This window comes from Marmota flaviventris, chromosome 1 (assembly GCF_047511675.1).
Source record: "Marmota flaviventris isolate mMarFla1 chromosome 1, mMarFla1.hap1, whole genome shotgun sequence".
NCBI lineage: Eukaryota > Metazoa > Chordata > Mammalia > Rodentia > Sciuridae > Marmota > Marmota flaviventris.
In genome coordinates this window covers 138273450-138295226 of record NC_092498.1, presented here as the reverse complement: position 1 = coordinate 138295226, position 21777 = coordinate 138273450, and the positions used below count along the sequence as shown (strand labels likewise).

At 55.1% G+C, this 21777-nt stretch overlaps 1 protein-coding gene across 1 annotated transcript in view; it reads right to left on the bottom strand.

Annotated features, from left to right (window-relative positions):
* Positions 1-21777, bottom strand: part of Cux2 (cut like homeobox 2) — a 228325-nt gene that overhangs the window by 7575 nt on the left and 198973 nt on the right. The window contains exons 7-18 of the mRNA XM_027949207.2: positions 20034-20110; positions 19223-19289; positions 17941-17989; positions 14110-14214; positions 11479-11670; positions 11332-11390; positions 10461-10509; positions 10267-10366; positions 8515-9183; positions 7757-7858; positions 1536-2323; positions 803-962 (exon numbers count right to left, since the gene is read on the bottom strand). Coding sequence (XP_027805008.2) covers positions 803-962; positions 1536-2323; positions 7757-7858; positions 8515-9183; positions 10267-10366; positions 10461-10509; positions 11332-11390; positions 11479-11670; positions 14110-14214; positions 17941-17989; positions 19223-19289; positions 20034-20110 — 2417 coding nt within the window. The remainder of the gene's footprint in view (positions 1-802; positions 963-1535; positions 2324-7756; positions 7859-8514; positions 9184-10266; positions 10367-10460; positions 10510-11331; positions 11391-11478; positions 11671-14109; positions 14215-17940; positions 17990-19222; positions 19290-20033; positions 20111-21777) is intronic.

Here is a 21777-nt window from a genome sequence, read left to right as displayed (position 1 = left end):
CAGTCATGGTAGGATGCAGAGGGAAGTATGGAGGCCCTGTAGCTGGGGGGCCACCAGCACCCCTTGATAAAACACAGTCACCTGGAACTTGGGCTTTTGCCACTTGACATTCTGTTTCTGGTCTGTATCCCTGTTGATATGAACTTAAACTATGGTTTTGTCCTATTGACTGATCCCTACTTATAGGTGGGGAGATTGAGGCTGAGCCAGGCCCTGGGATTGTCTCTACCTTGCCCTGGTTTCAGTGGGCAGGGCAGCTGTCCATCCTGTAGCCACGTGCCCTTATCCCAGCGCAGGCCTGGGTGGGCCCCTCACCGGGCCCCAGCAGACCAGCTCTCCGGTGTTAGCAGGAGGGAGCTTCTCCCCACTCCTGGGCTGACTTGGGGCTACTCTCAGCCTGGCTTCCTTACCTGCCAGGCTCAGACTCTCCCTTGCACACTCTCAAGAGGGAGTGGATGCGAGGGGCCAAAACCCTGTGCTGAGACCCCTGGGGCTGTGTGCTGGGTCTTCCAGGAAAAGAGATGATTCTGGACCAGTGGTGGGGTGGGGCTCGGCGAGCGAAATATTTCCTCTACCTGTTCCAGCACCCAGCACCCCAAGAGGTGTAAATGAGGGGCTCTGTGCCTCAGATGTGGGCCAAGAAGCATCACCCTGGTGGGGGAAAGCTGCGGGGGACCGGGAGACAGCCAGAAGCATGTGTGATATCCAGGGGCGCAGTCATGGTGGGATGCAGAGGGAAGTACAGAGGCCCTGTAGCTGGGGGGCCACCAGCACCCCTCGAGAGGGCCCTGCCTACACTCACCTTGGGAGGCGCTGGGCTGCTGGCCCACGGCCTGACCGAGCTGGTCTGAGAGCCACAGCTGCATGCGGATGAAGGGCTCCCGCCCCTTCTGTGTCAGCTTGCTCCAGGGCTTCGGCCGGGACAGCATGTCACTCACGCTGCCCTGCGATAGGCCCAGCACCTGCGGTGGGCGAGGCAGGCAGGGAAGGTCAGCAGGCCCCTGGACACTGCCATTCCATGCTGTCCCCCTGAGGCCCTGGGTGTCAGGCTGCTCTCATTTGTTCTTCATCTCCAGGGGCCTGCTGGGCACCTGTGCTGCGCCCCCTCTTTCCTGAGAAAACTCCAACCTGGCCTCGAGTGCCCCCTCCGCTGGGAAGCCTCCTTGTGTCTCCCACTTAGGTCCCGTCACCCTCCTCTGAGCCTGCTGGTACTGCAGGGACACATGGACAAGGACACTGAGACCACTTCACTGGCTGGGCCACGGGAAGTGCAGAGGTCTGGGGGCGGGGGTAAGTGGATTCTCACAGCCTGGGAAGGAAGTGTTTCACTGCCCACAGCAGCACTGTGGCTCCCTCCCACGAGCCCAGGGACAGCTGGACCCTGGAGAGAGGGCAATGCTGTAGAGGGGGGAGAGTCTGCTCCATTGGAATCCTTGCAGGGCGCGCCCTGGGGGCTGAGGCCCGAGAGGCTCTCCCTCCCCAAGGCCCACAGTCTCCCTAGGGTCCACGGCCTCTCCGACCCCTGCGGCCTTCACCTTCTCCCCAAAGATCCTCTGGCAGATCCCATTCTTGGCCAGCTTCTCCTTGACCTGGCGCGTCAGCTCCAGAGTGTCCACCTCGCGGTACATGTAGAGCTCGTACTGCTCGGGGGTCAGGGGTGGCACGGTGGGCTTCAGGGTGCGGGGCACATAGGCTGGGTAGTAGGCCAGCCGCCCGCTGCTGCCCACCTCGGGGGCTCCCCCTTCTGCCTTCAGTTCGCCCACCCTGGGGGACTCATCCTCGCCCCCAGCTGCCTCATCCTCAGGGGCAGCGGGCACCTCGTCTCCGCGGGGCCAGGCCCGCCCGTTGGGTTGGCCAGAGTAGCTGGAGGAGGAGGAGGACAGGGAGGGCGAGACAGAGGCATAGGGGCGGCTGAGCAGGCCGCGGTCCGAGGCCCAGTGGTGATCGAAGTAGCCGGCATCACCAATCTCTGATTTGACTTTCCGGATGATGCTTTGCACAAAGGCTGCGGGGGATAGGACCGTGAGGGACGTCTGTGTGGCACTGCTGCTGGTCCCCCCGCTGCCACCTCCAGTGCTGTCCTCCTGCTTGACGTAGGCTGGGCCCCCATTCTGGCTCATGGCTGCCAGCGAGGGCCGCTCTGGGGGAGAAGGGGGCACCGAGCGGCCCCGGGGTCCTGCCTCCATTTCCAGCAGGGCCTGCTGCTGGGCCTGCATCTCACGGCGAGCCTGTTCCAGAATGTTCTTGATGGCATCTTCTGAGGTGCTGGTGGAGGCTGTGCCGTTGGTGATGCTCAATGGGGCCGCTGAGTTCTTGGGTTCACCTGTGGGGAGGACGACAGGGCAGCCAGGGGCCCCTCATCAGGGCTCAGCTTGAAGGCAAGGATGTTCAAAGCATCAGTATTTATACCACAAAAAAGCAGAGTCAACCTCTGTGTTCAGCAGATGGGGATTGGTTAAGTAAGTTAGGTCCCTCTGTATGGCAGGACATCAGGCTGCCATTAAAATTCAGGTTGAGGGGCTGGGGCTGTGGCTCAGGGTGGAGCGCTTGCCTAGCATGTGTGAGGCACTGAGTTCAATCCTCAGCACTACCTAAAAATGAATAAAATAAAGGTCCATTGACAACTAAAAATTTTTTTAAGAAGTCAGGTTGACAGCTGAGAAATGGCTCAGTGGTAGGTTCCATCCCCAACACAACAAAACAAAAAGTCCTGGTGACTGATTTTAGCCTATGCGGGAGAAGTGTTCACAAGGATAATATAACACAAGAAAGACCTGTCTTTCACACGCTATGATCCACCTAAGCAAATGATCAAAGACAAGGAAGACACTGTAGCACATAAGATGCTTCTTTGATTATTCTATAGCAAAACAGTGGCACAAATCCAAATGCCCATGGATTGGAGAATGGATAATAAATAATGGCACAGTCTGACAGTGAACTACTCTACAGCAGTGACAAAGGAAACCACCCTGCAAAGCCACATGTGGATCTTTTATTTTTTGGTGGTGCTGGGCCTGGCACATGCTAGGTAAGTGCTCTGCCCCTGAGCTACACACTCAGCCCTTATTTTACTTTGAGACAGTTTTGTTAACTTGCCTAGAACCTGCAGTCCTCCTGCCTCAGCCTCCTGTGCCTGAGACCTGTGCCACCATACCTGGCCCATACATGAATCTTTATTTTTTGGTACCAGGGATTGAACTCAGGGACACTTGACCACTGAGCCACATCTCCAGCCCTTTTTTTGTGTTTTATTTAGAGACAGAGTCTCACTGAGTTGCTTATTACCTTGCTCCTGCTGAAGCTGGCTTTGAAATGGCCATCCCCCAACATCAGCCTCCTGAGCCACTGGGATTGTAGGCGTGTGCCACCAAGCCCAGCCATGCGTGACTCTTAATAACATAGTAGTGGGCAAAAATAACAAGTCCCAGAAGATGAAGAAGACACAGTATAATGTGCCTTCTATGTGTGTTTATTGACTTATGCAGTCCTGGGGACTGAACCCAGGGGTACTCCACTACTGAGTCACTGAGCTACATCCCTAGCCCCTTTTATTTTTTAATTTTGAGACGGGGTCTTATTATGTTGCCTAGGCTGGCTTTGAACTGGTGATATTCTCCGGCCTCAGCCTCCCGAGTTGCTGGGTTGCAGATGTGTGCCATAACATGCCTTCTATAAAGCTCCCAAGCAAGCAAAATAAACAGTATGCAATTCAGTGAACAATCTTTTTAACAAATGACAAACTTAAAGGAGCCACAAAAAAAATTTAGGATAAAGGATCTCAGAGTGCAGGCAGCAGGGTGTGAAATGCCAGAAGATGGGAGACACTGGGGATTTTCTATACCTTGGGTGGGTTCACAGGCTCCCAGAGGATGGTTCTATGATATGAGTGAGCGAGAGAATGCATGAGTGAATAAATGAGTGAGTGAATGAGTAGGTGAGTGAATAGGTGAATGAGTGGGTGAGTGAGTGGGTGGGTGAGTGAGTGGGTGAGTTAGTGAATGAGTGGGTGGGTGAGTGAATGAGTGGGTGAGTTAATGAGTAAGTGAGTGAGTGGGTAGGTGAGTTAGTGAGTGCGTGAGTGAGTGGGTGAGTGAGTGGGTGAGTGGGTGAGTGAGTGAGAGGGTGAGTTAGTGAGTGAATGAGTAAGTGAGTGAGTGGGTGGGTGAGTGAGTGGGTGAGTTAGTGGGTAAGTTAGTGGGTGAGTTAGTGAGTGGGTGAGTAGGTGAGAGGGTGAGTGAATGGGTGAGTTAGTGGGTAAGTTAGTGGGTGAGTTAATGAGTGGGTGAGTGAGTGGGTGAGTTAATAAGTGGGTGAGTTAATGAGTGGGTGAATGAGTGAGTGAGTGAGTGAGTGAGTGGGTGAATGAGTGAATGAGTGAGTGGGTGAGTGAATGAGTATGTGAGTGAGTGAGTGGGTGGGTGAGTTAGTGAGTGGGTGAGTGGGTGAGTGAGTGAGTGTGTTAGTTAGTGAGTGGGTAAGTGAGTGAATGAGCGGGGTGAGTTAGTGAGTGGGTGAGTGAGTGGGTGAGTGGGTGAGTGGGTGAGTAAGTGAGTAGGTGAATGAGTGAGTGAGTGGGTGAATGGGTGAGTGGGTGGGTGAATGAGTGAATGAGTGAGTAGGTGAGTGAATGAGTAAGTGAGTGGGTGGGTGAGTGGGTGGGTGAGTGGGTGAGAGGGTGAGTTAGTGAGTAGGTGAGTGGGTGAGTGAGTGGGTGAATGAGTGAGCAGGTGAGTTAGTGAGTGGGTGAGTGAGTGGGTGAGTGAGTAGGTGAGTGAGTGAGTGGGTGAATGGGTGGGTGAGTAGGTGAGTGAGTGGGTGGGTGAGTGAGTGGGTGAGTGAGTGGGTGGGTGAGTGAGTGGGTGAGTTAGTGAGTGGATGAGTTAATGAGTGGGTGAGTGAGTGAATGAGTGACTGAATGAGTGAGTGGGTGAGTTAGTGAGTGGGTGGGTGGGTGAGTGAGTGGGTGGGTGGGTGAGTGAGTGGGTGAGTTGGTGGGTGAGCGGGTGGGTGAGTGAGTGGGTGAGTAGGTGGGTGACTGGGTGAATGAGTGACTGAATGAGTGAGTGGGTGAGTTAGTGAGTGGGTAAGTGAGTGAGTGGGTGGGTGAGTGAGTAAGTGGGTGAGTGGGTGGGTGGGTGTATATACAAATACACATTCAGGGGAAGGCCTCTCCAGGAGCTTCCATGAGAATTTGTCATACACCAGGGACAGACTGATCTGTGACTTAACCCTGAGGGTGACAGTTAACCAGCAGACAGATAGGTGCATCCTCTGCTCTCGGGCAGCCTCTCCAGTGCTGGGCCCCCCACCCCTGCCTGGGCTGGGGCAGCGCGACCTTTCTCTATCCTCTCTCTGTGCAGGCTCCATCCTGAGGGATCCCCACAGACCCATTCAAATAATTTTTATTGCTTTTCCAATTTAAAAAGTAATCCAGCAATAAAGTATCAGTCTTATTATTTAGTCATAGAAAGGAGCACAGCACAGAGCACTGCTCCAACCTGGAGAAACCTTGAAAGCATGATGTGACGTGAGAGACTCTGGACACAGAGGGCCACCTGTTGGATGAGTTAACCTACACGGTGTGTCCATGACAGGCAAATCCACTCGCGCAGAGCGCAGACCAGGGCTGCAGAGGGCCCTGGGAGTGGGATGGGATCCACAGCCTAATGGGCATGAGGTGTCCTTTGGGGCGATGAGTGTCTGTAATTAGGTGGAGATGATCACTGCATAGCAGGACAAATGTACTAAACATTACTGAATCACGCACTTTAAATTGTTTTTATAGTATGTAATTTTTACCTCAATTTTAAAAAAGGTCACAAAAAGCGCAGAACGTAGGGAGAAAAAAATCCCCTTCTCGGGCTGGGGATGTGGCTCAAGTGGTAGCGCGCTCGCCTGGCATGCGTGCGGCCCGGGTTCGATCCTCAACACCACATACAAACAAAGATGTTGTGTCTACTGAAAGCTAAAAAATAAAATATTAAAAAATTCTCTCTCACTCTCTCTTTAAAAAAAAAAAAAGTGTTCTGTTCTGCAGAGTTTGTTAAAAAAAAAAAAAATCCCCTTCTCTCTGTCCAGAGGCTGCTACATGAGACGTGCTCTTTATTTCTTCTGAGTCTGATTTCCATGCTACGGGCACTGAAGGATCATCCTTGCTAGGTGGGATAGAGCCTGGCTTGTCTCTACTCAGTATCAACATGAATGATTTTTCTTATCATTAACAGTTCTTCCCAGGGCTGGGGTTACAGCTCAGTGGTAGAGTGCTTGCATGTGTGAGGGACTGGGTTCAATTCTCAGCGCCGCATATAAAAAAGTAAAATAAATGTCGTTGACAATAAAAAAAAAAATTCTTCCAGTGATTCTGGAGGCTAAAGATCCCAAGCTCCATACCAGCCTAGGCAACTTAGTGAGACCCTAGCTCAGAATTAAAAATTAAAAGGGCTGGGAGTATAGTTCAGGGGTAGAGAGCCCCTGGGTTCAACGCCCAGAACCACAGGGAAAAAAAAAATTTTCTGTCTTTAACGGCTGCATGTGCCATTGATGGGATATTATCTGCACTGCTGGGCACTTAGGTTGTTTCCAGTTTGCCACTCTAGTAAAGAAGGATAGAGCAACGGCTTGTACGTAAATCTCTGTCCCCATTATGGACTTTCCTTTGGTTCCCTGAAGTACAAACCCTGGGCTGACAGGCAGCCACGGTCCTTTCCTTGGGGCAGAGGCTGGTGTACTCTCTGCTTTGCACTCGCTTGGTCAGGGGCTTGGTGGCGACCTTGGGAATTTTCTTCAGAGTCCTGTGTAGACCCTGAATGTAAAGCCCTCCGGCTGGCCCACTAGGGCAGACTTTTCCTCTGTTGTGAGGCTGCCATTTACATTTCCCCAGAGCCTCATGCACACAGGCAGCTGCTCCCTGCTGAGCTTCACCCCAGCCCGACATGAGCTTGCTTCTCGGCAGTTCTCCTCGCTCCGCTGACAAGTCTCACCCAGGTCCTAACCTAGGTCTAACGCTGGATGCGTTTACTGCTTACTTCCCTATCTTGCATCTCTTGATACCGAAGCTGACACAGAAGAAACCGCAGTGTACAGAGAAGAAAATGCATAGTGTAGGGGCTCAGGGGATCCTAGGGCGGGGCAGCACAGGTTCCCCCAGCTCAAGCCCTTCTCCTTTTGTTTCTCCAGGAAGCGGGAGGGGGCAGGACCTGGGGAAACTCCTTTGCTCTCAGCCACAGGCGGCTTGGAGATTGGGATGCCTGCTCTGAGGAGCCACCAGGGGGCAGCTGACCCTGCAAAATGAAGAGCAGAGCAATCCTGGTTCAAGTAGCTGTGGTCCACACTGCACTGAGCTCCAGGATCAAATGGGGGTGGGGGTGGGGGTGTAAACTGGTCCCCGGTTGCACAAAGCCCCCAGACCAGTGGAAGGGACAGCCATACCAGAAGCATAGAATTGCAACGAGAGATGTAATAATTAAAATGAGAGACTGTGAGAGGGACCTGGGTGAGACCATGACTGTGAGAGGTGTGGAGGGCCCAGGGGGAGTCTGAAGATGTAGGGCCTGGAGTCTTATTGAGGGGCTGGGATTTGATATCCAGGGTAGCAGGGAGCCGTGGAGAGACCTGAGCACTGACATGACCACAAATGTGCTCTAAAAAGATCCCTCTGGTCTGGGAGGTTCAGACCCCTTGGAACCCCCTGGGGAACAGCCCGCTGCTCAAGGCAGCCCTGGAGGCCTCCCCACAGCCGGCAGAGTCTACTCACCCCCTTTCTGGGACTCGATCTCCTTCTTGGCCTGCTCCAGGATGCTCTTGATGGCATCGTCCGAGCCCGTCTCAGGTGTGCGGATTCGTGGGGTGATGCTACCTGGGGGAGGCAAAAGGCATCTGTGGTGGGGTTCGCATGGGAGTCCAGGGCCCAGGAGCAGGGGCTGGGCTGCCCTTCGGGCACAGGGCTGCCGTATGGTCTGTGTGGTGAAATGTGGATGTTCGGCTGCTCTGGCTTGAAACATGATGAATAAAGCACACATGGCGACAACAGTGACGACAACTGCCGCAGCTGGCGCTGGGAGCAGTCACCAGGTGCCAGGTTCAGTGGTCAGTGCTTTATGCCCCTGAAATCCCCAGGACTTTCCAGGAGGCTGACGGCTGGGGAACCGAGGCCCAGGGCAGTTGGGGGAGCTGAGTGGCCAGCCAGTGGCTGTGGCTGAGCCAGGATCCAAACCTGGTGTCTGTGAGGTAGAGCCAGGTCCTGCACATCAAGGAACCTAAAAATCCACTCTGGCAAGGATGGCGTCCACCCAGGCCATCTCACAGATGGGTAAACTGAGGGTTGGAGGGGTCCCCACCAGGACAGACCCCAGGACGGAGGGCGTGAGGGTGTTTTCTGTTTTAGCAGAGGACTAAACTGAGGCACAGAGAGGCGAAATCACCTGCCTCGGGTCACACAGCAGGGAGGCAGAGAGTGGGCTTTTGGACCAGCCCTGTGCCTGGGCCTGGCCAAGATGTGCGGGCTGTGCTCACCTCGCTGCCGCACCTGGATGGTCCTCAGGGCCAACACATTCTGTTCATCTGACAGAAACTGCTTCATCTTGAGGAAGGGCTCCTTGCCCTTCACTGTGAGCTTGCGCCAGGGCTTGGGCCGGGCCAGGATCTCGCTGACGGAGCCCTGGGACAGCCCTAGCACATAGTGGCCGAACACCCGCTGCCCGATGTTGTGCTTGAGCAGCTGCTCCTTCACCTGGAAGGCTATCTCCGCTGTGTCCAGCTGTTCCTCCTCTGCCCCGGTGCCTGCCACACTGCCCCCGCCACCATCGGCAGGCTCGAGGCTCCCTGGGGGCTCAGGGGCAGGGGCTGGGGTGGCTGGGGCCGTGGGGGGCTTGGTGTTATAGAAGCTTGGAGGGAACACCAGCAAGCCACCTGCCTCTCCCTTGAAGGGGGCCGGGGGCATCATGTGCTTGGAGAGCAATGTGTCCCCAGCCAGTCTTTCCCCTGAGGCCAGGCTGGGGAATGGGGACAGCGAGAAAGTCCGCGGGCCATCAGGTCCCAGGCTGGGGCCCAGCAGGGCCTGCCCAGGGCTGGGGGACATTGGGTCTTCAGGTCCTGGTGGAGGTGGCAGCTGCTGAGGGGAGGGGTAGGATGGCTCTGTGCCCAGAGAGTCCTTGATGGAGTCGTCCTCGGAAGGGTCCTCCTCTAGAATGCCAAGAGCGATAGACAGAGGGACAGAGATGGTGACACGGAGGGAGAGAGGGAGCAAAGTAGCCAGGCAGAGAGAGAGGCAGGGAGGGGAACGGACAGAGAGAACAGGAGCCAGACAGAAGGGAGCTGCATGTGGGGCAGGGCAGGAGGCAGAGCCAGGAGAGGAACACAGCAACTCGGGGAGCAGGAGGACGGGGAGTAGGAGGATGGGGAGCAGGAGGACGGGGAGCAGGAGGACGGGGAGCAGGAGGACGGGGAGCAGGAGGACGGAGAGCAGGAGGACGGGAGTGGGAGGACGGGGAGCAGGAGGACGGGGAGCAGGAGGAGGGAGAGCACGAGGACGGGGAGCAGGAGGACGGGAGCAGGAGGAGGGAGAGCAGGAGGATGGGGAGCAGGAGGACGGGGAGCAGGAGGAGGGAGAGCACGAGGACGGGGAGCAGGAGGACGGGAGCAGGAGGAGGGAGAGCAGGAGGACGGGAGCAGGAGGAGGGAGAGCAGGAGGACAGGAGCAGGAGGATGGGGGCAGGAGGTCGAGGAGCAGCAGGAGGACGGGGAGCAGCAGGAGGACGGGGAGCAGGAGGACAGGGAGCAGGAGGATGGGAGCAGGAGGAGGGAGAGCAGGAGGACGGGAGCAGGAGGATGGGGAGCAGGAGGACGGGGAGCAGGAGGACGGAGGCAGGAGGACGGGAGCAGGAGGACAGAGAGCAGGAGGATGGGGAGCAGCAGGAGGATGGGGAGCAGCAGGAGGATGGGGAGCAGGAGGACGGGAGCAGGAGGATGGGGAGCAGGAGGACGGGGAGCAGGAGGATGGAAGCAGGATGACGGGGAGCAGGAGGATGGAAGCAGGATGACGGGAGCAGGAGGACGGGAGCAGGGGGTCGGGAGCAGGATGACGGGAGCAGGAGGACGGGGAGATGGAGGACGGAGAGCAGGAGGACGGGAGCAGGGGGATGGGAGCAGGAGGACGGGGAGCAGCAGGAGGACGGGGAGATGGAGGGCGGGGAGCAGGAGCAGGGAGAGCAGGTGGACAAGAGCAGGATGGGAGCAGGAGGGCAGGGAGCATCCCTCTTCCCCTACCAGGGCTGGTCAGAAGACTGGGCTTTTCTAGAAGGAACTTCTGTGCTGGGAAGAAGGCCTCCTTTGCTATGAGTAGTGAGTCATCAGGTTTGGCCAGGCCCTGAGGAGACAGGAAGCAGGCCTGAGAAGGCACGCTGGCTGGAGGCCCCACAGGCAGCCTCCTTTGAAGATGAGAACCTGGCAGGGACATTTACCTGGGGGAGGCTGCAGGTGCTGGAGGCCAGCTTCATGGCTTTCAGGATGCTGCAGGAGAAAGTGCAGAGGCCTGAGGTCAGCCAGGCCCCCGGGCCGCAGGCAAGGTCTTGTAAGGGGCATCAGCCCACTCATCATCTCTGATGGAGAGCCACTCCCATCCCCCTCTCCCACCCGCAGGGCCCTCTGTGTCTGGGGGCTCTGCACTGTGGCTCCAATCAACCAGGGACAGAAAATATTTGAGCTGGCAAAACCGCTCTGTGGTAGAATGCTTGCCTAGCATGTGCAAGGCCTGGGCTCAATCCCCAGCACTGCTTAAAAAAAAGAAAAGAAAGAAATTATTTGAAATAAAATTCCAGAAAGTTCTAAAAACCAAAACTTAAAATTCGCACTGAATCCACTCCAGAGCAGTGATGAATCAGCAGTGCATTAGGTATCACGGGAAACCTGGAGGTGATCTGAAGTTCACACGAGGATGTGTGCTGGTTCTAGCGAACACCATGCCATTTCATATGGGTTGTGTAAGGCACTGTGGGTGGCCCCGGAACCCATCCCCAGGAATGCCGAGGGGCAAGTGTCTGTTGTTGACCTGTTGCAACCACAGGTGGGAAGCGGAAGGCTTGTCAGCAGGTGAGGGTGTCCCTGGAAGTGGTTGCAGCAGCTGACCCCATGTTGGAGGGCTGCACTTATCTGTCAACCCCTGGTTACCACACCCAGGACAAGACGGCCACTTTGCAGGGGGCCATGATGGAAAAGGATTGGGGCAGCCAAACTTTGACATGCCTGGTATGCACGGGGAGGCGACAGGAGCCCAGCATGGGCAGGTGTAAGGAGGGAGGTGAGAACTTGGCCCCGTCCCACCCTGCACTGTACCTCAGCTCTGTTTTGATCTCTTCATAGTCCGACTGTGCCTGGAGCTTTTCTTCTAGCTTCTGGAAGTAAAACGAAGAGGGTGAGCCTGGCCGGTGCTCAGGAGCTGCCTTCTGCCTGGGCACCTGCCGGTCTCCCACCAAGACCTGCCTCTATGGCCTCGGACTTGGCTGTGAGCTGCTGCTCCAGGTCCGCGATCTGGTTGGCAGAGGCCTCCTCCAGCTCCTGCAGAGAGTTGCGGAGGTGCTGTGCGTCCTTCAGCAGCCGCAGGATCTCCCTGTCCTTGGAGGCCAGGGCAGCCTCCAGCCGAGGCCCTGAGCACAGGGCGAAGCTCACCTTCTCCTGGGGGAAAAGGGGGCGTTGAGGGCCAAAGGGTGTGGGACGGGGGGCCACAGGGCTGGCCTCCTGGCCCAGGAACCCCAACAGGATGGAACATTCCACTTGTCAGTCCAGGAGTGCTGTGGGGCATGTGAATCATGCTGTGTGTGTGCTATGCTCCCCTTAAAACAGTGATTAAAGAGGAGCAACCACAATAGGCAGCAGCTGTGCATTGGCCACTGGGTGCTGCGGCGGAGGGACCGGCTTAGACAAAGGTTTGGGTTTCTGAACTCAGATTCTTCCCTAGAGCAATGATCTTGCCCCAGGTGACAAGGGACCTCAGGGTTAGACTAGAGACCTTGTAGCCACCTATGGGTGGCTCCTTCCTCCTAATTTGCTGATAGCCCAAGACCAGTGGCTTCTCTTGATTTTAGGAATTGGCCCCTTTGTCCCAGAGGAAGTTGGAGGGGTTGCTGTTTGAGGGACATGAAGTCAGGCTGGTCTCTGGCTCTGCGACAAAGACGTCTTAGAAGCATTTAAGGAAAAAGAAAAACCCACACACACACACACACACACACACACACAAATACACTGCTACCAACCCAGCTTTCTTCCATGGAGATAAATGCCAATTAAAACAGGAAGCGGATGCCATTAATACATTAAATTAATTAGCATCGAGCGCCACCGTTGTGCTCAGAAAAGCTCACCTCCCAAACCAGCCGAGCTCCCCGTGGCTGATTAGCACAGGCATTTGCTGGGTTCCACGGGGGCTAATTAAGAACCATTGGCAAATTCCTCTCTGAGGCATCCTTGTGAGCTCTCGCTCTTGATCCTTTCCTCACCTTCTTCCTCTCTCCCATGAACTCCCTGTGTGTTGTGAAGCCACCTGGGCACAGGGACACAGACATGGCTGACACCACACAGTCCCAGCACACAGACACATGTGCCTCCCTGAATTCTCACGCTGACACACACACTCACAAAAATACACAGGCAGCAAGGAGACAGAGACACTGGGACACAGCACCACGACACACAGAGACCCGTGTGTGCTCCAGGAGGCCACATGGTCTCATGAGCAAATGGACCAAAGACACACTGATCACAGTAATTAGAGCATTAAATATTCACTGAGCATATACTATGAGCCAAGCACCATTTGGAGGCAGTTCACAAACAATCTTTTCAACAACCCTATAAGGTAAATGTCACTTGTACAGTTAAAGAAACTGAGGTGCAGTCAGATTAAGGACATGGTCACTTTTCCAAAGGTCACAAGCATACATATAATATAGTAACACACGTTTGTGGAGATATATTCCAATTTTTTCTTTTTTAGGCAATGACTGCATCTTTTTTTCCCCCATTTATTTTATTTATTTATTTTTATTTGGTGCTGAGGATGGAGCGCAGTGCCTTGCACGTGCTAGGCAAACTCTCTACCGCTGAGCCACAACCCCAGCCCAACGTATTCTAATATTCAAACAGAAAGAGAGGCATGACGCTTGTGCCTGTGTATCAGGTGAAACGAAAACTACCCAGCAACCTCAGGTTCACGGGTCAAGGCTGCAATTCACCCTGGAGCAGACTGTATCCCGAATCCATAAGGAATGTGAGTCTATCCCTTTGCTATGCGCTTGACATCAGGCACCCACGGCTTTCTGGGGAGCGGGAGGGATGGAGACTGCCAATAGGAAGGCAGAATGGGGTGACTCTGACGAAAATCCTTTGACAAGAAATGATTCCAGAACGCCAAAGGGCACTAACCAGTAGGAAAGAGAAAGATGAGTGGATCAGCCAGGCTCAACACAGGACGTCAGGTTGAAACTGGCCCTTCACACATGTGGTCGGGGCGGGAACCCCCACTGGAATCATCCTGCGCGAGCTGCTTTGGGAATAATGGCTGACAAGGAGCCCTGCGCCTCGGATCAGGCATGGCCTCTCTATAGTTCTGCTAGTGCCTGGAAGCCAGCCAGAGCATCCTAGTCTCTGTAACACCATGTGGTGCAAACCAAGCGTCCAACAGTGACACCTGGTGGCAGCCACCAAAGCTGCACTGCTGCGCTTTGCTCAAACTCACCCCTTTGGCAGTTGGCCATGGGAATGACCTTCTGTGGCCTGAGAAAGCTCCTGGCATTCTTGGACAAGTGGGGGTGAAGGAGGCTGCCAAAGGAAGGTACTAGACTTCCTGTTAAACAAAGGCATGTGGAGGCTCGAGCTTGAAAGGTCACAAGAACTGTGGCTACATTAACACCCTCAGCTGGTGAAGGGGTTGTGGTAATTACGTTCAACTATGCACTGACCTTGGCAATTAGGACACGGTGCCCGCTGTACACAGAGACCCACATACATCCCTGCTCACGATTTCACAACGAAGCACATGCCCACAATGTGTCACCTACCTAGTATTTCCACTCTTTCCCTCGGCTTCCCCCCACACTTCCCAGACTCCATCCTTACCCCACTGGGTCCCTGCGGGGAGCAGCAGGCCAGGCGGATAGAGCTGTTGACAGAGGCCAGCTGTTCCCGGAGACTCTCCACTTCCCGCTGGGCGGCTTCAGCGCGCTGGGGAGGGGGAGGGACACAGGTGGTCAGGAGGTGAGCAGGTGCGTCAGACCCTACTCTGCCCCTCTGACACCCCCCTACCACATCCCAGGTGGCAGTTGCCTGCTTTCTTGGTCCTGGACCCAGTCCTGGAGCTGGAAGGCCTGTCGCAGGGCTCAGGGCTGGGAACAAAGAAAGCAGCCCCATGTTTTTTCTAGAGTTGGAGGACAGGATCTGTGTGGCTCCCTTGAGGAGGCTCAGTCTGTGCTGGGGTGCATGGGACCCCAAGAGAACATTCCCCTCCACGAGGGCAGGAGGGAGGGGTTGGTGAGGGCACTAGAAAGCCCCCATTTCTAGTCACTCTGTTTGCTTCGCGAAGCTTCTGGCCCGGCTGTGTGGAAGGCAAGCCTTCCCTGCTCTCACAGCACCTGATGTGGGACAAGTCCCAGAGGTGGGTCCCCAGATCACAAGCCACTGCAGGCCCCTGGACAAGTCACTATCCCTTCCTAGGACTCAGTCCCCTTTTTATGAAATGGGGAAAACATCAGAAGGGGTCTGAGCAATTACAGTCAGAACCCAGCGGTTAGCTAAACTGGCCTAGGGTAGAGCCAACTCTTCAAAAGTTTCTGAGTCTGGAAGGAAGCATCTAAATGTTAGCAATACGGTCTTGCAGTCTTGGAGAGAAATCTGAGCTCAGCTTCTCACTTTAGGACTTTGTGATTGTGTGACCTTGGGCAAGAGGCTTCCTCTTCCCAGCGTGGTCACTCTATCTGTAAGATGGCGATTGTAAAGGCAGCTATTTCATAGGGTTGCTTCACAAATTAAGTGATTTTGGTAAAATGCACTCATCATTAGGCATCTTAGCTTGGTGCCGTGCAGGTGTATCCATGATTGGTTCATTTCACTGGCATTCATCAGGGTGTATTACTTGAGCCATCACTTGAAAGTTAAAAGAGCTATTGTTTTCTTATTTTTATTTTGTGGTGCTAAAGCTGGAGTCCAGGTCTCATGCATGCCAGGCGAGCGCTCTACTACTGAGCCACACCACAGCCCTATGGTTACATTTATAACTTCAGCTGGTGTAGCAGGTCATAGTGATTATGTTTAACTTCGGTTGACCTTGACAGTTAGAATGCTGTGCCCACTTTATGCACACAGAGACCCATGTATAGCATATTCACAGTTTAATTTATTTGTAATTTATTTATTGGCACCCTGTCTTGTGGCAGAAAGGATTCAAGCTAGTTCTGTTTGGGGGAAGAAGTTCTGGGTACATGGGGCAGTAGCGAAAGTGTGTTTACGTTTCTGCACAGTCGGGGTGTTCTGAGAAGATGTGAATGAACTCAGGATCCGGGCTACAAGGCGAACCCTGGGCTGCGGGTGGCGCTTCGTGGTACAGTTCGTGCCTGGCATGCTCCAGGCTCTGGGTTTGTTCCCTAGCACTGCAAAAGAAAGAAAAGAGCCTGGGAACAAACTGTGGGCTGGTTAGCTAGCAGGACCTGAGGGAAGTTTTCCTCCCTGGAGGACTGTGCTTGCGTTTCAAGTGGGGAGACTGAGGTGGCCTCTGGAGAGAAGTGCGCACACTCCAAGGGCCTCGCCCTGTATCCATGGCACTTGGGAGATAGATGGATTCTTCTTCTCCCACTGGCAGAAGGTCCCTCTCCTACATAACCTTGCAGATTGGCAGTTAGGAGGTCCTCGCCTATGGTAGAGACTCTGGTACACAAAGGACGACATCTGCTTCTGGTTTGGTCTCTGCAGGGTTCACTGGCTTGGCTGTTATTTAGTGAATGACACTAGGTACCTGCTGTTTTCAGAATCCCTGCAGCCATGCTCAGGATGATATTAAAGATAGATATTAAAACTTAATATGGTGATGTTTATTTTTCTTCTCCGTATTTTTCTATAATGAGCAGATTTTAGTTAAATACTCAGGGAAAAAAAAAAGGAGACATTATTAAACTGTTTCCTATTCAAACTACTGTTAAGAGCTCTTTTAAAAAACCTATCTGGCTTGGCCTGTGGTGCCCATTTGGAATCCCAGCTCCTTGGGAGGTAGGATCAGAGTTAGGGCCAGCCTGGGCAACTGAGTGAGACACTGTCTCAAAAAAAAAAAAAAAAAGGCTGGGGATATAGCCAGTGGTAGAGCACTTGCCTAACATGGACCCTGGGGTCCATCCCAATACCACAAAATAAATAAAATAAAATAAAATAAAAAACTGATTGGCAAAGATGCAAAAGTTTGAGGACACGCAGTGCTGGTGAGGTTCTCAGGAAGCAGGCATCCTTGTGCACTGGTGGAGGGAGCAGCAGTTTAGCTACATCTGCAATCACAGATGCACACACCCTTTGCCCAGCAAATCCACTTGGAAAACTCCACCCTACATATTGGGTTGTGCATCTGTACACTTCTGTACAAGCTCATTCACTACAGTATCGATTGTGAGGGAAAAGACTGGAAATACCATAAATGCTTATCAGTAGGGGCCTGGTTAGGCCGGGGTCAGCCGAGCAGAGCCTGCTGCCTGGGCTTATTAATAAAGTTTTATTGGAACGCAGCCATGCTCCTCCACAGGTAAATCATCTGTGCTTTCAGGCTGCAACAGCAAAGCTGACTACCTGTGATGGAGACCGCGTGAATTGCAAAGCTGAAAATGTGAGCCCTCTGTCCCTAGGTTGGTGACGGTGCGTCCACTCAATGTGAACTGGGTACGGAGGTGTCAACCAGAGGAGGGACTAAGTTAGACGTGGAAGGATCCCAGACAGACCACAGGGAAAGTAAGGTGGATATAGGGTTTCGCTTTTGCTTTAAAAAGAAGTCAAAAATGGATACATTCACGGGTGTGTGCATGGACTGGGCATCGCTGGAAGAAGACCCTGGAAACTGGCAGAGCTGCTGCAGGGGAGGGCAACTAGAATTTCCTGATAGCCCCTTGTGTAACTTCACTGGGGAATTACACATTCAAAAAATCAAACTAAATATGTATGTGGGCGGGGATGGGGCTGGGGCTCCGCGGTAGTGTACTTGCCTAGCATGTATGAGGCCCTGAGTTCAAGTCTCAGCACCACGTATAAATAAATAAATAAAAAATAAAGGTCCATCAACAACTTAAAAAAATAAAAAAAAAGCTGAATATGTATGTGGGCTATAAAAATACGGCTCATTTAATGGTCATTTCAGGGAAGCCACTGTGGTCACCACCACCATTGTCACCTGGCACTGTCTTTGGGCTTCCTGCCCCTCCTAGGGAATACTGCTCCTGTCAGGGCCAGACGGTAGGGATTCATGGAGTCTCAGCACCACGAGGGGCCCAGTTGGAAATCATGTCCTTGGGAACAGGGAGGGTGGGCCAGGTCGGGCCTGCATATTTTGTTAGTTTCCTGTAGGGACAGGGACTTGGGATCAACCTTCCTATTGAGTGTCCTCCACAGGAGGGAGCACCCCTGCCCTATGCCTGAAGAGCCACAGCTCTGGGCCTTTGCTCTGCCCTCTGCCTGATGTCTCTCCTCAAGGAGACAGCACATGGACTCAAAGCCCAGCTCCAGTGTCCCCCACCAAGACGCCCCCCTCAATCACCTCAGGAAATGGTGGCTTGCCTGTGGCAGTGCTGCCCTGAAAACCTCGGGCTGAGCGGGCATCTTCACACCTGCACTGGCCCTAGTCCTCAGAGGCATGTGACCCCCAGTTCCCCACTCCCTGCCAGGCCCGGCGCCCCCACCACAGCAGGAGCCGCCAGCACCCCTCACCTGGTTAGCTTTCTCCAGGTTCGTCATGATCAGGCCGACCTCATCTGCCCTGAGACACAAAGGTGAGGCCCTGAGGGGGGGTTCTGGCAGCTGTCAAGCCCCCCATCCTGACAGCCCAGCCTCTGCTTGAACCCGAGTCTTGCAATGGGGGCTGAGAAGGCCACCTTCCCCACAGAGCTCAGGCTGGGAAGAAAAGAACCCAGGCTGCGGGGAAGTGGAATAGGGCCTGAGCACCACACCCTCCCAGCCTCCCCAGGGCTCCACTCTCTGGAGAGACCCTGCCAGGCCTTGAGCCTGTGTCTCTCTAGAGCTCCCAAGTGTGGGGGAGGCCTCCTCCACTGCCTCAGGGCATCCTTCAGTGGTGGACTAGGGGGTAGCCTAGCATGGGTGTAGGTGACCCAGGGAGCTGGGGAGCATCTGGTGACTTATAAGGCCACACGGGCCACACGGGCCTGAGGACCTGCCCAGCATAAGCTGTTCCCACTGACTGGAGCACCTTCCCGGGGCTCTTCGAGGGCAGCTCCTCACCCTGAAGGCCTCCTCCCCAGCGAGCCCTCCCTGAGCCCTCTCCACACCCTCTCTGCCCATGGCCAGTACTTTCCTTCATAGCATTTACCACGTGCTAATAATGATGCTGGGCATACAGTAAGTGCTCAATAGTGTCTGGGAGCAAATACGGTCATCACTGTTTCAGTTGCTGTCTGCCTCCTTTCTGACTGAGGGGAGGGGCACGTTGTCTAATGTGTCCCCAAGACCCTCTAGGTGAGCAGCAGCAACTCAGTAAGTGTTTATGGAATGAGTGACTAAAAACGTTCCAGCCCAGAGCAGGTTAGATGATGTCACCTGGACTGTAGGGCTGGAGAGTGGGGACGGGGTGAAGGGGAGACCCCTGCTCGGCAGCCCCACAGGTCAGGCACGGGATGTCATTCATGGTGAGTGGCACGCAGATAGCACCCGGATGGCAGGAGCAGCGGTATGAGATGGAAAGGGGCCCCGGGCAGAGGATCAAAGAGGAGGGTCAGACGAGGGAGCACATCAGGGATGTTCAGAGGGAGCCGGTGCGTCTGGAGGGCCAGGGAGGAGGGACGTCTCCAGCGACAGAGGAGGCGTGTTGCGGGCGACAGGGGGTACCGTCAGGGGGGACGGAGAGGAGGTCTGTCTGGAGGGTCAGGGGAGGAGGCACATCTCGGGGAAGAGAGGGAGGAGCTACATCTCAGGGGGTGGGGGTAGAGGCCTGTGTGGAGGGACGGGGGAGGCCTGACCCAGCTGGCCGCTCACTTACTTGGACGCGGCCTCCTCGTCGTACTTGCGACGCAGCTCTAGCAGCTCCGTCTGCGTGGCCTTTAACGCTGGGAGAAGTAAAAGGGCAACTGAGGCCTGACCCCAGAGCAGGATGGGGCAGCCCTCCCAGGAGGGGGACCCACCCTGGGTGTAGGAAGGCAGAGTGAGGCAGTGACGGGGACCTTTCTCTTGGTTAGAACTGGCACCAGGTAGTGTGTGCCCTGTCCCCAGAGGGGCTCTGGACTGGGGCGAGGGGTGTGGGGCTGGGCAGGGCGGGGCAGGTGGGAGGCCTTGGGTGGAAGCTCAGGGACCCTGGTGGGAGTGGGGGCAGTGGTGCCATCTGCCCCGGAGGCTGGGGTACAAGCCCCTAGCCCCCTCCAGGCCCACCCTGAGGCTCTGACTGGTATGCAGGGGACAGGGAGGCACAATGAAGCTGAAGGGTTCTGGATATTGCAGGGTTGGTCCCTGTGGATTCTGATTTCTGACTGTGGTAGGAAAACTGAAGGCCGGGCCACAGGGGTGGGGGGCGGCGGGTGGCCATGCCTGGCAGGTGTGGCCCGTGTGGCCATGTGGTTGCCTCTTTGGACAAGGCTTGGCTTCGCCAGTGCCCAGACCTCAGCCCTCCCCACTGCTGTCCCCTGGCCCCTGCAGGCACTGTCAGCCCCCCACCTGACTCTGCCTCAGATTCTCCTTCCTCAGCAACACGGGGCGGGCAGGAGGGGAGACCCCTTGGGGAGCAGCGCGAGCCTTGCCTCGCTCTGCCTCCGCCCCCACCCCGGGAGCCTGGAGTGAGGGTGGCACGGGGCACGTACCTGAATGTAGGACCTTGATCTTCTCCTCTGCCTCCCCCAGTCTGGCTGCCAGCGTGACCTGCACTTCTTGAAGGCCCCTGTGGGGAGACGGGCTGCTCACGCTGGCCCCGTGCTGGGCTCACCCTGGCTCCCTGTCTGTCACCTGCCCCCTGTAACCTGCGCCTCTGTCTTCAGGGAGTGCAGAGACGTGGCACTCAGGGTTTGCTGTCCTGCTGTCTTGCTGGTGGGGTGGCCCCCATCATGGCTGGCTATGCTAAGTCCCTGTCAGCATTTCAGGGGGCCAACCTGTACAGCACCAAGTGGCCTGGTCTGTGAGGCGGGGTTTCTGGCAGGGCCAGCCTAGTAGGGGGCCTTCCTAGTGTGTGTGCCCTCCATGTCACTGTCCAGGGCAGGCACGGGCCCTGGTATGGCAGGAGTATGGGTGTTCAGTGAGTCTAGTTCAGGAGTGTCCAAGCCTCTCCTAGGAGGACTGGAAGGTTATACAGAGCTGGGGCCTGAGGCTGCCTGCCTCAGTGACTACAGGAAGGAGTCCTCAGTCTACCCATATCTCCCTTGGCCACTCTCCTCCAGTCTCACATATCTCGCTGCTCAGTCATGGCCAGCGGCCTCCTACCTCAGGGCCTTTGCACTGGCTGTTTCCACTGTAACGTCCTCCCCTCATATCTGCAGGACTTGCTTACCTAGGGCTTTGCTCACCTGCTCGGTGAGGCTCTCCCGTTTAAAATCCCAGTGCCACCTCAGCTCCCTCCCTGGCTTAGTTTTTCTTCCTAACTTATTGTTATTGAACCCACCATTGATCTGTCGCCTCACTCAATGAAAGCGCACTCCAGGAGGGCAGGGGGCTTGGTCTGATTTGTCCCTTAGTGTCCCCAGGGTGGGTCCATAAACATGGGTGATCAATGATAAGGGAGGAAAAAGTGAATGAACGCAGGGATGAATACAGTGACTGCCACAAAACATCCAAGAAGGGCCACTGGCCTGGGTAATGCCCAGGGCACCAACTGCAGGTAGCTGTCTATGCTGTGCACCGTGCCTGGGCCCCGCACCTATGGACACATCTAATTTCATTCCCATAGCCAACCAGGAGCAAATGCCACTGGCTAGGGCACTGTCCCCAGGTGTCTGCCAACTGCACACTAACTCAGGTCTCTCGGTGCAGACACTCAGTAGACTGAGGTCTACGATGAGCTGAATTACGAAAAGGAGAATGACCTTCACACAGTAGGTGAGCCTCATCTAATCAGTTGAAGGTGTTTTTTTTTTTCCCCCCATTGTTTGTTTGTTGTTTTTTGTAGACAGGGTCTTGCTCCGTTGCCCAGGCTGGTCTCACAGTCTTGGGCTCAGGAGATCCCCCTGAATAGCTGGGCTGAGAGTCTTGCTCCACCAAGTCTGGCTCTATTGAACCTTAAGAGCGAACTGAGGAAGAAAGGGTTCTGCCTCAAGATGGCAGTACCTCTGTGGCTGGGGTCCCGCCGGCCACCTGCTCTGCTCATCTCAGACTTGCCAGCCCCGCAACTGCAGGAGCTGAGTCCTCAAAACACACTCCATTAAAGAAAAATCCGGCTATTTCTGTTTCTCTGGAGACGCTAATGCACCACTTTTCAGATGGGAAAACCGAGGCTCTGGCGAGTGCCGTAAACTCCCAGGGCTGCCACCGAGCCCCTGTGGCGAGGCTCAGATCAGACCCAGGCCTCCTGGGGTCCGAGCCCCCTCCCTGTCACCTGCACTCCCTGCGGTGGGCACC